At 56.1% G+C, this 13,883-nt stretch overlaps 3 protein-coding genes across 3 annotated transcripts; 2 read left to right on the forward strand and 1 right to left on the reverse strand.

Annotated features, from left to right (window-relative positions):
* Window positions 1-3,796: 3,796 nt before the first annotated feature.
* INS49_015587 (uncharacterized protein) lies at window positions 3,797-6,868 on the forward strand (the record flags this gene model as incomplete). Its single annotated transcript, XM_043176266.1, has 2 exons — window positions 3,797-4,641; window positions 5,257-6,868. The coding sequence occupies 2 exons, from the start codon at window positions 3,797-3,799 to the stop codon at window positions 6,866-6,868; spliced, it is 2,457 nt and encodes an 818-aa protein (XP_043019721.1).
* A 1,904-nt stretch (window positions 6,869-8,772) lies between these two features.
* On the forward strand, window positions 8,773-9,654 carry INS49_015588 (uncharacterized protein; the record flags this gene model as incomplete). Its single annotated transcript, XM_043176267.1, has 3 exons — window positions 8,773-8,955; window positions 9,066-9,554; window positions 9,637-9,654. The coding sequence occupies 3 exons, from the start codon at window positions 8,773-8,775 to the stop codon at window positions 9,652-9,654; spliced, it is 690 nt and encodes a 229-aa protein (XP_043019722.1).
* Window positions 9,655-10,467: 813 nt separating this feature from the next.
* Window positions 10,468-12,417, reverse strand: INS49_015589 (uncharacterized protein; the record flags this gene model as incomplete). The annotated part of the gene is made up of 2 exons (XM_043176268.1): window positions 10,468-11,316; window positions 11,383-12,417. The coding sequence occupies 2 exons, from the start codon at window positions 12,415-12,417 to the stop codon at window positions 10,468-10,470; spliced, it is 1,884 nt and encodes a 627-aa protein (XP_043019723.1).
* Between the last annotated feature and the right edge of the window lie 1,466 nt (window positions 12,418-13,883).

Raw genomic sequence — 13,883 nt, forward strand, 5'->3', positions numbered from 1 at the left:
CAAGTCGTCGTCGGCTCGACTTGAATGGAATGGGTTGAGTGTGGGAGAGAGGACTACGCTAGGATGTGCCCAGGCGTAAAGTTAAACGGGAATAAGCATCACTGCATCGGTTCTTGCACTGTGTGCTTTGTCCCTGCCTTCCGCTCAGAGCGCCTGTACCGTTTTTAGTAGCAGCAGCAGCAGCGCACCAGGAGCAGGAGCACCAGGAGCAGGCGTCTGATTGCTGGAAGGCGCGGTCAAGCACGCAGTCAGCCGGTCCAGCATACCTGGACCTGGCACCCCTGGCAGGTTGTCATCAAGTGCCGAGTGGGAAAGATCGACCCTGCAGTCCCGCCCAATGATGGGTGCTCTGGGGCTTCTGATTTGCTGCATGGCCGTGGCCTGGGTGGGCCTGCGGCTCTAGTGGGCCGATGGCTGCAGAAAATTGAAATGCGAGTCGGAATTGCTCCTGTTTCTTTGGGAAATGGAAACGCTGGCCGTCGTTTCTGACCGTGGATTGAAGATGCTATTCCAAAGTGCCCGCCCGGTCTGCTAGCTACTGTGTAAGTAGGTGTCATAGCATGCATGCAGCCCAGCACAGACTGTGATGAGTTGCATTTCCTCTGCCCTGCATGTCTTGGCGACGTTTGGCATGGGTGAAGAAACCATGGCTCATGGCTGTCTGGCCTGACATTTTCTCATTCTGCCCGTTCTTTCCCTAGCAACATCAGAGTTGGGAGGCGGTAAGTGGTAGCCCAATAACAACCGGGAAGCGCGGTGTGAGGCGTGCGAAAGGCAGGATCGCGATCTGTCGTCCACTTCTCCAGATTCCAGGGTCCCCGCATACCTGCATACCCAAACAGCCTACTGCCGTCCTGTTGTCAAGACTCATGCGCACACGCAGGCGGCCAGGCAGGGCTGCTCGAGATGCGACGACACTGTAGGTAGCACAACACGACATGATAGACAGTCAGCACACACACACACCCCCACACAATCAGACAATCCGATGCACTGGCCGCCGCTAGTGTGTAATCAAGGGTGGTGCAAACGCCGTGGAAGATTTGTTTGGCCAGTCGCGGAAGAGAATAATATCTGTGAAGGTTAGCTCGACACCTTGTCTGCAACGCCGAGGCAACGCAACGCTTCGCAGCACAATCGCATGATACCACCCGATAGTCCCGACATGTCGATGCTTGCGCTCCCAGCCCCCGACCTGCAACAATCAAATCGTGGACAACCAACCCCGCTGCCCTGTTGGGGGCGAGGTGACATGACCTTATCGCTGATCTACTACTGTATCTGCGCTGAAGCAGGGCGATTGAAGTAACGGTAGCACTGGGTAGCACCAGCAGCAGCACCAGCACCATCACCCAGAGAGAGTGTCGACTTTTTCTGGTCTCGTGGCCCGCCACCTGTAAGGTCCAACCATGGTAGCAGGACGAGACAAGACAGGCATGCCTGCATGCATGCTGCGTGCTGCATGGCAGACATGGTTGGGGCCCCGAGCGAGTCCCGTTGACCGCTCAGTCATCGGGTCTGCTGCCGACGACGTCTTTCCCCAGATCCTGGCCGCCGGACACACAAAATGCGTGCACAGTACATTGTAGTCCAGGCTAGAATATGTGCTTCTCTTTCATCTGCGCCAGCTTTCGATCTTGCCACAGAATTTGCAGTCCTCTAACCTGCAGTGCTGCATAGTACGTGCTCTATTACAATACATGAGGGATGAGGAATGAGGCCTCGGCGGGAAACGAAACATGCTGAGCCTCCCTTGTCCACGAATCGCCGGAGCCCCAGGCAGTTGGCCCTGCTGGCTTGGCCTCATTAGCCGGCATTTATGCTTTTTGCTTGTTCCCCCGAAACTAGCGGCACTAGCTGAGCCCTACGCAGGACCGACAACGCCAGTGTTCCTGGGCCAGGACTACAGTACAAATTGCAATGTCCTAGTCTGCTACTCACGCTACTGCGTACGAGTGTGATGAGGGGCGTGAACAGCGACAGGCGGGAGGGGTGATGCTCCGCTCCAAGGGTAGACCTGTCAAGAATCTCGTCCTCGACCTCGATGACATGACACCCTCTCGCACCACGCCAGCCACTGGACAAACCGTTGCTTTCCTCTAGCTCGTGCCCTTGGAGGTTAGGCTCCACGCCGTCTACGGGCGAGAAGCCCCCAGATCAACCAGTTGCAGGGGCCTGGACCGACTGTTCCAGTTCCAAGGCTTCTGGTGCATAGACTTCGTCAAGCCTGATGTCAGTCCTAGGCAACGGTGGCAGGTCATGGTGAAGTGCCAAAAAAGCTTTTTTTTTCTGCCCTAAGAACCCTTGCCGTCGAAACGGTCCTAATGAGCGAGCCGCTATAGGCTTCTGAAATCTGCAGCAAATTGAAAAATAGACATCAGTTAGTATTTAGACTACCCAGGCACTCCCCGTATCGCGTGGAAAAGCTCTCTGCACGGGCGACCAAGCAGCAGTTGCAGCATGGCAGCATGGCGATTCGAGTCATGGGCCCATGGCCTTTCAAAGCAACGGTATTGTTCGTGCAGAGGACCTGGCCTCAGCTATGACCGCCTCGCGCTGACTGCATGCGGCAGGAGGTCGCGGGCGCTTGTTAGCCGTCTACCTGTGCGCTCACAGTGTCGGATGCGGCCGAGGGGGGAAAGAGGCACCGTCTGTCGCCCACATGTTGCCAGTCAGCGTGCACCACATGGCGGGCATGATCACCGTCTTCATCAGCATCCTGTCCGCCAACTGCAAAACCACATGTGCCCGCCCACGAACAAAGCAAGTGCGTCCTCATACAGATCACCTACAATACCACCTCTGCATGGTGCATGCAAGTAAACAGTAGTCTACACATTCTACAGCACATGTAGAAAGCCCGAAATGCGGAGAGGAATGGACCAAGATGGGAGGCGATCGGCAGAGGAACAGACAGACCCCAATCCATGGCCAATATCTGAATGGACGATGGCCGACCAGGCGGAAATTAATGGGGCGTGCTTGTTGCTGTTGGCCCCCGCTCTTGGGCCCCGGGCCCCAATGGCATCGCACACATGGTGCTGCACACTGCGTCTGCTCGAGCCCTCGGCCCGCACTGTACGGGCCAGGTGTACCCGTGTACCCCCCCGGCCCCCCTCAACCCCGTTCTCTCTGTCACAGGCGACAACCTCGCCTTCTTGGTTTTTCTGCCCTGCACGCACCGAGCCTGTGGTTCCTCTCCTATCCCAAACCCAGCTGCACTGCACCTGAGAGGCACCCAATCCTCCAAAATCTTAGCCGCGAGAGGAGGAAGCAAGCCTGCGCAGCTGCATCGTCGCTTCACCCACCAACAGCATACGGACCTCCCCATTATTACCAACCCACCCTTGCTTACCACCATTCGACACTGTCGCTTGCCGCTCCTTGGCCTTGTTCCCTCGTTTTGCCTCCTCGTTTTCTTCTTCAAAACACCCCCCTCGCATTCACCAAACTTGTGGACCGGCTGGCGACGGGACCGACCTCACAGCCCAAACACCGCATGTCTGGCTCGCACAACGCCCAGCACCACCACCACCCTCCTTTATGCTAGTCCGGGCCTTCGAGCTGAGGTCTAGCGCCCAATAACGACCGCCCATTCCGACCGACGCTGCTGGGCTCTGGGCAGGCGCGGCGACAAGGAACGCTGGAAGGGAATAACAGAGGCACGAGTGGCGGAGGCCTGGTGTCGAGCCTCTTGTTGCTGGTGAACTTCTGCTGTTGTTGGTTGGGTTACTGCATTGCCTTTTGCTGGCCTCGGAACTTGTTCTGGGTCCAGTGGAAGAGAGGGAAACATCGTATGCCTCGCGCCTCCTCGGCTAAGCGACAGCAGGGAGCGGCGAACAATCGCGACACTCGACACGAGAACGGGCTTGTAGGTCCAGGAAAGCGCATCGTCAAGGAAAAGAGCAGGAATGAGATCAGATCCGATGGCAGCCCCCGGCCTCACCCCCAGTCCTCGTCCTCCGAACACGCCGCTCCCCTGCCGCTCCCCTCGCCTCTGCCTTCGACCTCGACCCCGTGTGCAAACGGGAACGGAAATGGGAACGGCTACCTCCACGGCACCGACGACATGTCCCTCGACACTGCACGCCGGCCCTCGGTAGCCGCCTACTCCGAGACCTCATCCTCCGAGTCCGTGTCTCTGTCGACCTCCCAGGCTGCCGCAGAGGATGCCCACCGCCGCATCGACGTCAACGCTGCCAAGAACAACAATGTCCACCGCGACACCGGCTTCGTCGACCTCGCCTTCACTGTCCTCCGATCGTGCCCCCTGCATGACACCATCGCCATCCTCATCATTCTCATGCAGCTGTCCCCCGTCGCCCTGTCGAGCATCTACATGCTCTTCACCCTGCTGACCTTTGTCCCGCCCGTCACCACCAGCTCCGGCCTCAGCCTCACCGAGATCTTCGACGGCCCTGGCGCCCCTAACTTATGGACTCTCGTCGGGTTGGACCTGTTCTTCCTCATCGTCTTTGCCTTCATGCCTCTGCAGGATCTGATTCTGGATTTTGCACAGGTGGTGATTGCCATGACATTGGGCGGTGGCGCAAGCTCAAGAGCAGGCACCACACACAACATCTTTCTTTGTGCGGGGATCGTTCTGTTCAACCATTTCGGGCACCACCAAGCAATAAACAGGTACTCTAATTTCAAAACCTTTTTCGGAGGCCACTGGGGCACCTTGGACGCCGACGACTCCCTCAAGCCCGTTTCGATTAGCTATGAGAGGAAAGGGCCGAAGGGACTCTTCCGGAGCACGTTGGCCATACATATTCTGGTACAAGGGCTTGTTCGATATGTCAGGGAATGGTATCTGCGGCGCGAGAAACGCGATTTGCTATCCCAGACTCAGTCTGATCCAGAAGTTGGGAAAACGCCCACTTTTGCGGGGGACACAGCCGCTGACGGAGGGGGATTACCCCCTCCGGATGTGTCTGAGGCGAACAGACAACTGACAAGTACGACTATTTCGAATAAAAAAAGAAGGAAACAGAGCCATCAAGTGCGCATTCGACAGCCGCTTTGGGCAGCCTTAGCGAGCACAAAGATTGTTATGGTGAAGGAGTATGAGCTCTCACATGCAGCAACGGAGTCTGCAGGCTCCAATGCGACAGACATTCACAACCTAGGGAACGCGCCCTTCAATACGCAGCCGGAACAGGTTTGGATTTGCTATGTTGGTTGCGATACTGTCTGCTTCAACACAAGTCCTTTCCCAGACCAACCTCCAACCGAGAGCACTGACCAAGACAGCGATGGGAAGGGGCCTTCATATGTTGATACCTCCAAGCCTTTCTACGTCAAGGTGAACAATGCTATCTGGCAGCCGACGCGCATCATGCCGATAGACGACGGGGAGGAGGAAGGCGTCCAAGGAACGAGATGGACAGGCGACATTTTCGGGCTGACACCCATGTCTAACTATGAGTGCGAGTTCGTGAGCACTCGAACCGGCAAGGCCATCTTCTCGACCAGCCTAAGGACGATTCCAGCCAAGATCAAGGACAATGATGCATTGAAAGCCCCGGCCCCTCGGTCTCAGTATCGTCACCAGTCTCCTGCGACAACTCTGAGAACTTCGATCGCCGGCCTGGAACAGAAGTTGAACGACGAAAAGGCCAGGCTCAAGTCTTTGAGGAGGGATAATAACCGGAAGACGAACGCGCTCAAGAAAGACATTGACAGGCTGACTTCAGCAGTGCAATCGGCTGGTGGCAATGACGAGAAGTTGAGGCAGAAGATCGCGCAGAACATGACACAGCAGAAGCAGGCAGAGCAGGCAATTGCAGAACTTCAGGAGCAAGTCAAGGAATTGCAGTCTATCCCGGAGGAGGTTCTGGCAGACTATCGGAAGAAGCAGGGCCAGTACAACTCGGAGAAAGGGCAGTTCGACCAGGCCAAGGGCGCGTTCAAGAGCTTCAAGCACTCCGTCGATCAGGACGCCAAGGCCCTGGACGACGAGCAGACGAGCCTCCAGGCCAAGCGGACCAAGATCGCCGCTCGGCTCAACAAGGTTGACGGAGAGCACGCGCGCATAACGGATGCCAATGCTCGTGGGCTCGACGAGGCCGACCGTCGTCGACAAGAGACTGCCGCTTTTGAGAGTGAAGCTGCCCGCAGAGAGAAGGAATACGCTGATCGTCTGTCAATCGCGCGCGCCCACAATGAGGACAAGACGCAAAACGCAGCCAACATGGCCACCATACTGGAGGGCATACTCAACAGCTTCAACCAGGCCGAATATGCTGCCTTCTACGAGCGCCAAGAGGCCGCCGCCTACCACAATGCAGCCTCCCAGTGGCCGCAGTACGCGCAAAATCACACGTGGTCCCCGGCAACGTCTGCAGCACTTCCCAACTCCACGCTCGCCACGGCCCCGGCCCCGACCGCGCTGTTCTCCCACGGCACCTTCCCACAGTACCAGCACCCGTCGCATGTGCCACTGCCTCGCAAGTCTAGGGGCCGCTCCTCGTCCATGTTGAGCGACGTCTCTGGCTTCACGCAGTCCACGGACGACGAGAACGACGGCAGCAACGGCTCAAACAACAACAGCAGCGCTTACATCAACGCGGCCACAATGACGCGAGGCAGCAGCACCATCAACGCCACCGCCGCGCCCTTCCTCCCGCCTGCCCACAGCCACTCTGCGAGCCAGAGCCCCTTCGGCCAATACGCGTACCCGGCTGGTGACATGCGGAGTCCTCCGGGGTTCCCGCCAATCCCGCCGGGCGATGCTGCCCGCAAGGTGTCTGGCTCCGGCTCCGGCTCAGGGTCTGGGTCCGTGCGGAGTGGTGATGCGAGCAGCGAGGGAAGCAACAAGGACCCGACTAGCCCGTATCCAAAAAGGCTTCCGTTGAGCGTCTAGGCTGCTGTCCTTGTGTTCATTGCTGTCTTTGTTTTTCGTTGGGTCTTGCGTTCGGCTGCGACTGTCTAGCGCGGTCTCCGGCCCGCCAAAAGCCATCGTCTCTCACTTACCCGTTGACTCGGCCGATCTGTTCACGCTTGGACAAATCATTCTCAACGTTCAACGGGTCCGTGAATCGTGGAGGAAGTGGGTCGAGCATCGCGCCGTCAAGCCCTCCTGCCTGCCTGTTACTGCTGCGTCTTGGTCTATCTGTGTCTCGTCCGAAGGGGCTAGTGCCGAGTCTTGTCTCCTCATTGGATCTTCAGGGCCTCAGTGGGCGAAATGTATCTGTTCATAGGTAGTTTCTGGATCCCGTCAGCTTAGCATGTGGATGTGGTTGTGCAAAGTAGGTTATGTCGAATGCAATCGGAAAAGTTTTCTTGTTCTCCTTGTTATAAACCACTTGCCATCTTCTTTACGTGTAGTGACTATGTGCCCGATGTGTGATGTCCTCTGCCTCGTCTGCTACTATCAAGGTGATGGGCTGGTTATCTGCCTTGCGTCCGGCAGCTTTCTTGCCCGGCTAGCTACAGGAGACCTTGGCCGACCCCGACTCAGATCCTATAGCAGGTTGGAGTCCTGCTCGTGGTTATTCCATAGGAAGTTGTCCTGTGGAAGGTTATCCCATGGCAGATTATCCCAGGGTAAGTTATCCCATGGTAGGTTATCCCATGATAGGCTATGCCAAAGGCGGAAGTCAATTCACCACAGGTTGGCATCCCGTGGCAGGTTGCAGGTAATCGTTGCGGTAGTATCCGTGCTCGTGGTGGCCCTGCCGACTGCACGGTACAAGGCAGTAAATGGTGATGTGTGGTGTGATTGGCTATGTGCATGGCTTTGGGCCGTCTCGCCTGGCATGTTGAGCATTTCTTGTATTATATATAATCTTGTCTCTCGTGTAGTATTAAACCCTTGGCGGACCCATCGTGGCTGTTCCCTCACTGCGGTCATGGAGAGTTGTGTTGCATTTTAAATATCAATAGGTTTTTGCAGCAGCTTTGCCAGAAAGGCTGGCCTTTTTTTTTTTCAGTAGGAATACAGTAAATCTGTTAGAATCTATAGATCCCACATGCAAACGCTTCTCAAATAAGCAGACATTCTAGCTTGCAGGATGAACATCTGGCTGTGAAGCTGGGATATTGAATTAGCAGGGATAATTTCTTGACCCCCATGTACATTTTAGTTAAGAAGTTTGTCTTGCCACACGTAAATTCAAATTACTATCTTAGTAACTTGAGTCTTCCCGCAGTTCTTATTGCTTCTACTGATTTCCCGAATAGGCTCTGCTATAGCATCTTGGGGTGTATGTGAGTGAAACAAGTGTAGAGGAGTCGAAATATGAGACATGAGACAAAAGGCGCAAAACTCTTCCAATGCGGTGTGCGGCTTTGCCGTTTTCACTTCTCCGAATACACAGGGCTTTGTCATGGAGATTCATTGCTTTGTCGGCGCTCCGATTGTTGCCAGCTGCTACAAGCTAAGACAAAGCAGCGCCTCCACTTGCGGTCATGTTCGTACAGTTGCAGCCAGGGCTAATCATTTTCTCCTAGCTTTCTCTATTCTTTAGATAAGCTCTTTTAAAGAAAGTAACAGCACAGTGGCACATTTAGGAAATCGCCAACCAACCTTGATGTCGGTGACTATTTTCCTTCTTTTTGAAAATAGAGTGGCTCCCCTGGTCTCCTCTTCTCAATTGAGGCAACCCTCCCCTGCGGTACAAGTCGGGAGCCATATAATAGAGGGGAAAGCTACAACAAGAACACGAGCGAAGAAAAATGACACCCCAAACTTTTTCTCGGTCCCGGCGCCAGAGGAGCTCGTGCCCCTCTTTCTTCTGGATCTTGGTCCTCGCCTGGGCGGTGCTTATGGTTGGCTCTAACATTCAAGTTGGCCGAGTCCTCGGGCTCCCGGAATTTTTCGTACGGACTGGGCCAAGAGAGGAGGTTGCGAAGGAACCAAATTACTATGAGATACTGAATGTTAGTCCCCTGGTAGACGACGAGACTCTGAGGCAATTGCGGAGGAAACATCTTTTGGAATTGCACCCGGTAAGTGAACGGTCTGGTTTTATCTGCCTCCCATTCCTTTCCGTGGTGGAATAACATTGCGTCCTCCCTTTTCCCAGTCTGCCTCATCGCTGACACGATCCAAATTGTAGGACAAAGTAGGTGACGACTCGAGGGCCTTGAACACCTTCCTCATCTTGCGAGAGGTCTTCGAGACGCTCACAGACGGAGTGCGGCGCTGCGAGTACGACGAAGTGCACCGCATCAAGGGGAAGTGGTCCGTGCAGACCTGCCACGACGCATTCCGCGAGGAGTACAGGAGCAAGTTGTGGAAACAGATCCTGGAGGAGAGATCGAAGCGGGCCTCGGCAAAAGAACAAGGTGATAAACAAGAATCGTCGGATCCGGAAGGCGAGCCGACGTCGCCGCCACTCAAGGCCAAGCCGCTGAAGCCCAAGGCCGGAAAGCCATCCGGCCGGAGGTCTGACTCTCACAAGGCGTCTCGACCGAGAAGCGAGGATAAGCGGCCGACGAGTCCGGGCACCCAGGCGGGGCCGGCAGTGACGGTGGTCACGGTGGAGGTCGAACCCGAAGCGAAAGATGCTGTCGAGACCGTCACGTCGGCAGTGGCTGAAGTATTGGTGGGAGGTGCGGGACTTTTGGCTAAGGGCTGGGGTTATGTCTGCCATTACAGTTCGGAAGTTGTCTCGTTCTTTGCAACAGCTGCTGTCGGGCTTGTGACATATGCATGGGTTTTCGGAGGATAGGAATTGCACTAATCTCTTTCATTTGTCACTTGCGGACTTTGATAGCTAGGTGAAAGTGTGGCCAGAGAACATGAATATCATGAAGATAAGGGGCCTTTGATTGACTGGAAAATTCCCCAGTTTCGACAGATTTGCAACTATTCGGCTCTATAAATTATCTCTTTCCCTGAATCTCCTGCGATGAAGCTTCTGTGCCGTGTCCCAGCCGCCGCTCCCTTTGCTTGTCTAGGCCAGAGGCACACTCTTGCCAACCAAAAGTCCATGCTGGTTGACGGAACTTGATATACTTGATGGCTGGTTCTCAGTTCAGGAAGTGTCCTCTGGAAATCTTTGTGGTATTTTGAGGGAGACTTATTTGAATCACCGGTGATTTTGTGGCTGTCCATTTGCCACCGCCGCATTGTGGCAAATGCATACATCGCCTGTAAGTAGCAAGGCAATCCTACGGCTGTTTCCCATGAAAACATGCGCTGGTCCATTGAACAGGCCATTGTGGCATTTGGTACGCTGAACAAAGATGTCCGCACATGGCGATAGATAGAAATATGCTTGTATTTCAAGACGGAGTACCTGCCCGCCCAACAAAGACGACGCCTCCTAGTGCTCGCATCTTGCAGTGCGACTCCGTAATATGATATGATGAATGATTGTGAAACCGACACCCGAACACCGTGGCTGGTAGGTATCATAAAATAAGTGGTCATGACTTCGTAAGCATCATCCCGTCGTGGACACCTCCCACCGCCAGGTGTTGTTCTCAGACCGTGAAGTGGCACCAGCCTCTCCCTCAGTACCCCTTCGCCGTGACGGCCCCGACTGCCAATATCTCCAGCCGCCCAGCATACAGTTTCATCATATGGCACACAGGATCGCCCCAGATGACACCACGCAGCTGCTCATCCGTCGCCATCTGCGCCACGACCCCCTCGTTCAGCCGCTCCTCCACCGTCTTCTTCCCCTTGAGCCGCGCCTTCTGGTCCCCAGACCTCAGCACCACGATCCTGCCCGCGTTGCTGAGCGGACTCGGCGGGACCTTCCAGACCGGCCTGTTGCTGGCGGGCGGTGGCGAGCCCGCGGCCCGAGCCCTGGACGACTTGGCGGACCTGCCGGACTTGGCCGAAGCCAGCGAGCTCTTGGAAGCCTTCTGCTTCGGGCACTCCAGCAGCGCCATCTTGGAGGGCGGCTTCGCGAGCACCGCGGCTGCGGCGGCCGGCGCGGGCGCGGGCGTCGCGAACAGCTCCAGCAGGCTCCGCACGTACGCCTTGTCCGCCCTCGCGACGGGGTCGCCCTCGCTGACGAAGCTGAGGAAGATGCTCTTGCGCAGGTCCTGCCGGCCCTCGGGCTTCTGCAGCGGCAGGAGGGAGACGGGCGGCGCGCCAAAGGTCACGCAGTGCACGCGCCTGAAGCAGCCCGTCAGCGAGCTGAGCTCGGACTGGGCCTCCCGGGACGCCGACAGCATGTGCGCGTAGAGGAGGGCCGCGACGGCGCCGCCGGCCGAGTGGCCCGTGATGAGGAGGCTGTACGATGTGCGCCTGGGGTCCTCCTGGAGGAGCTGCCGGAGGCGCGCGGCGACGGGTTGGACCATCTTGCGGGCGGCAGTGAGGAACCCTGTGTGGCAGTAGTTGCCGGCGTCATCCTTTCAAGATGTGTGTTAGTATTGCGTGGCCTGTTTGTCAAGGCTGAAGGGGGGGTGTCTACTTACCAAGAACCCGGCTGGAGAAGACGGTGCCGTGTTCAAGTTCACAGCCCAGTCCATGAAAGTCGCTGTTCCTCTGATCGCGAAGACGATGGTGTTCATATGGTCCATAGGAACTGACTTGATCACCATGGCCCGGGTACCACTGTGGTAGTTTGCGCCCACCTGAACGTCCTTCTCCGCACCTCGAGCCTTCTCGTAGACTCGGTCAGAGTACTGCGCGGCTAGACATAGCAGCGGCCAGGTAGGAATGTACAGCTTGAGTGGCGGCAGATCCATAGGCAGCCGGGAGTTGGCGTATAGCTCCACCTTTGCGAAGTAGTTCCCGGACAGGACACTCGCAGCCACGGCTGTAGTCTGGCCTTTCGGGGCATCGTGCCCTTTGTGCTGGGTTTTCCTTGGTTTGCCCAGCTGGCCTCTTGTGGTGATTTCCGTAGACGACGAGTCTGAGGCCGAGTCCGGACGGCAGGCAAACAATTCTCTTTCATTTCCGGCATATCGGTCCCGGTCGATCTGGGTCATCACATCGTTGAATCGATCGCCAAGCTGGTTCAATGCTGCGGCTCCCGGGCCGGTAAACTGATTGCATTCTCCACCACGGAGGTTCAGGCCGTCGTTGAGGAAAGCGGGAACCACACCAGGCATGAGTTGGTCGGCGAGATTAACCGCGGATCCGATGATCATCTTGGACAGAGGCACAGTATTTCCTTGGTGTGCTTGGAAATCTCCATTCGATGGCGGTGGTGCCAGCATATAATAGTGCTGGTTTACCACCACTGGTGCTTGCTGTGATTGTTGCTGATATGGGTACGGTGGAGGTGGTGCAGACCCTCCATTCCACCCAGGGGGAGCAGGCGGGTAGCCAGCAGGCTGGAAGCCGGGACATGACGAGTCTGAGTCCGTGATGCCCGATGTCTGCGGGGCATGAACCTGTGCTGGAGGTAGTTGGCCTTGGCTCCGCGGCGCATCGACCGGTACAGGGAACGGCCCTCCAGGCCGTGGCGGCAACTTCTTGGTCTTATTGCGAGAGAACCAACCCATATTGATGATCGTCAATATTGAGTTTTCAGTGTCTTAGCATGAGGCTGGCTTGAAGGAAAAAAGCTCCGAACATCTCTATCATGTATCACCGGGGGCAAACTGTCACAAGATAAGGACATAGGGTGTGGCACCGAGGCGTACACGCGTGTTCACGGGTCTCTCGGTCCTCTGTCGTCGGGTATGACGACGACTCTTAACTCGACCCAGCTGAAGAGGAAACACTAGAAGAGGGCATGACACAGCCCAAGGTGTTTGGACATGGAAACGTCCTCGTGGAAACCTTTATTAAGAAACATGCCAGGAAGGGAGGAGAACCAGGGGCTGGTCCTTCAGAAAAAGGCAGCGAGCGGCGTCGTCCAACAGTGAGTAACCCTAATGCTGGGCTCGTGCAACTAGCCGCTTTCAAGCCAAAAGAGGCTTGGCAGGCACTGCAAGCCCCTGTAGTGAAGCACCTACAGGCCATGATTCGCTGGAAGGCCTCTGGCGCCGCCCCAATGGGCGTCCTGCGCACGAACACTCTCTCCACTCTCGCCGAGGTAGGACGGCCTGGCGAACCACGACGGGAGCTTGAGATAGATTGAACGCGATGTTCTTGCAGGAGTGTGACCCGGGACTTGTCCCACTGGGGCTGCGATGCCTGGAGGGGTTTCACCCAGGCCAATGTGGGCCAGACTGCCTGCAGGATGTTATCTGCTGGCTGATCGAATGGTATTCAGGCCGGTCGAAGGCTATTTGATGATGAGAATGCGAGTGGCTGGTGAGGCATTCACGCTTTGACGGGGTTGAGTCAAGTTGCCTTTGTGTTCCAACTCAAAGCAACAATCCTACATGATATGCAGGTCGGGCGACCACCCGTTGCCGCGCTTACTCTGCACGTAGCCGCCCGAGTGTGTTGGGTAGTGGGGGACCAAAGTCAACCTTGTTGCACGCGGGGAGCTTTCCGTAGACTGCACTACGCTGGCTGCATAATGGCTAAAGGCTAAGCCCTCGTAGTAGGCTGGGGCTTGCCCATACTGCTCGAGTCTAGCTGAATGTGGTCGTCGTTATGCAAGAACAAAGCTTTAAGAACAAAGCTTTGTGGACAAAGTTGCAAGGCTTCTTGCTCATTCGATACCTCACTCGCTCGAGCCTTTGACAGTTGGCAGACATGAGATACAGCCGACAGAACATGGCCGATCTTCAACCACTCTGCATCCCTGTCGAGATACTGTCAACTCCGCTCAGAGGTTTGAACACGGTCTATAAGAGCCTCACAGTAAGTAAGAAACTGTAGATGAGGAAGGACGTCAGCCATGCCATACTCGGCACTTTGCCCAAGTCAGCGCGACTCAGACTTTCAGCCGTTTGAGGCGCATGGGCAACAAGATCCCAGCCTTCCCTGGCCTCTCGACTAAAGTGCATAGTCAACGCATGCGCATCATCGCGTATGAAGGCCAAGAACCGGCCAGTAGAGCCCATCGCAGGCG

This window comes from Diaporthe citri (assembly GCF_014595645.1).
Source record: "Diaporthe citri strain NFHF-8-4 chromosome Unknown scaffold_9, whole genome shotgun sequence".
In the NCBI taxonomy this organism is placed as follows: Eukaryota; Fungi; Ascomycota; class Sordariomycetes; order Diaporthales; family Diaporthaceae; genus Diaporthe; species Diaporthe citri.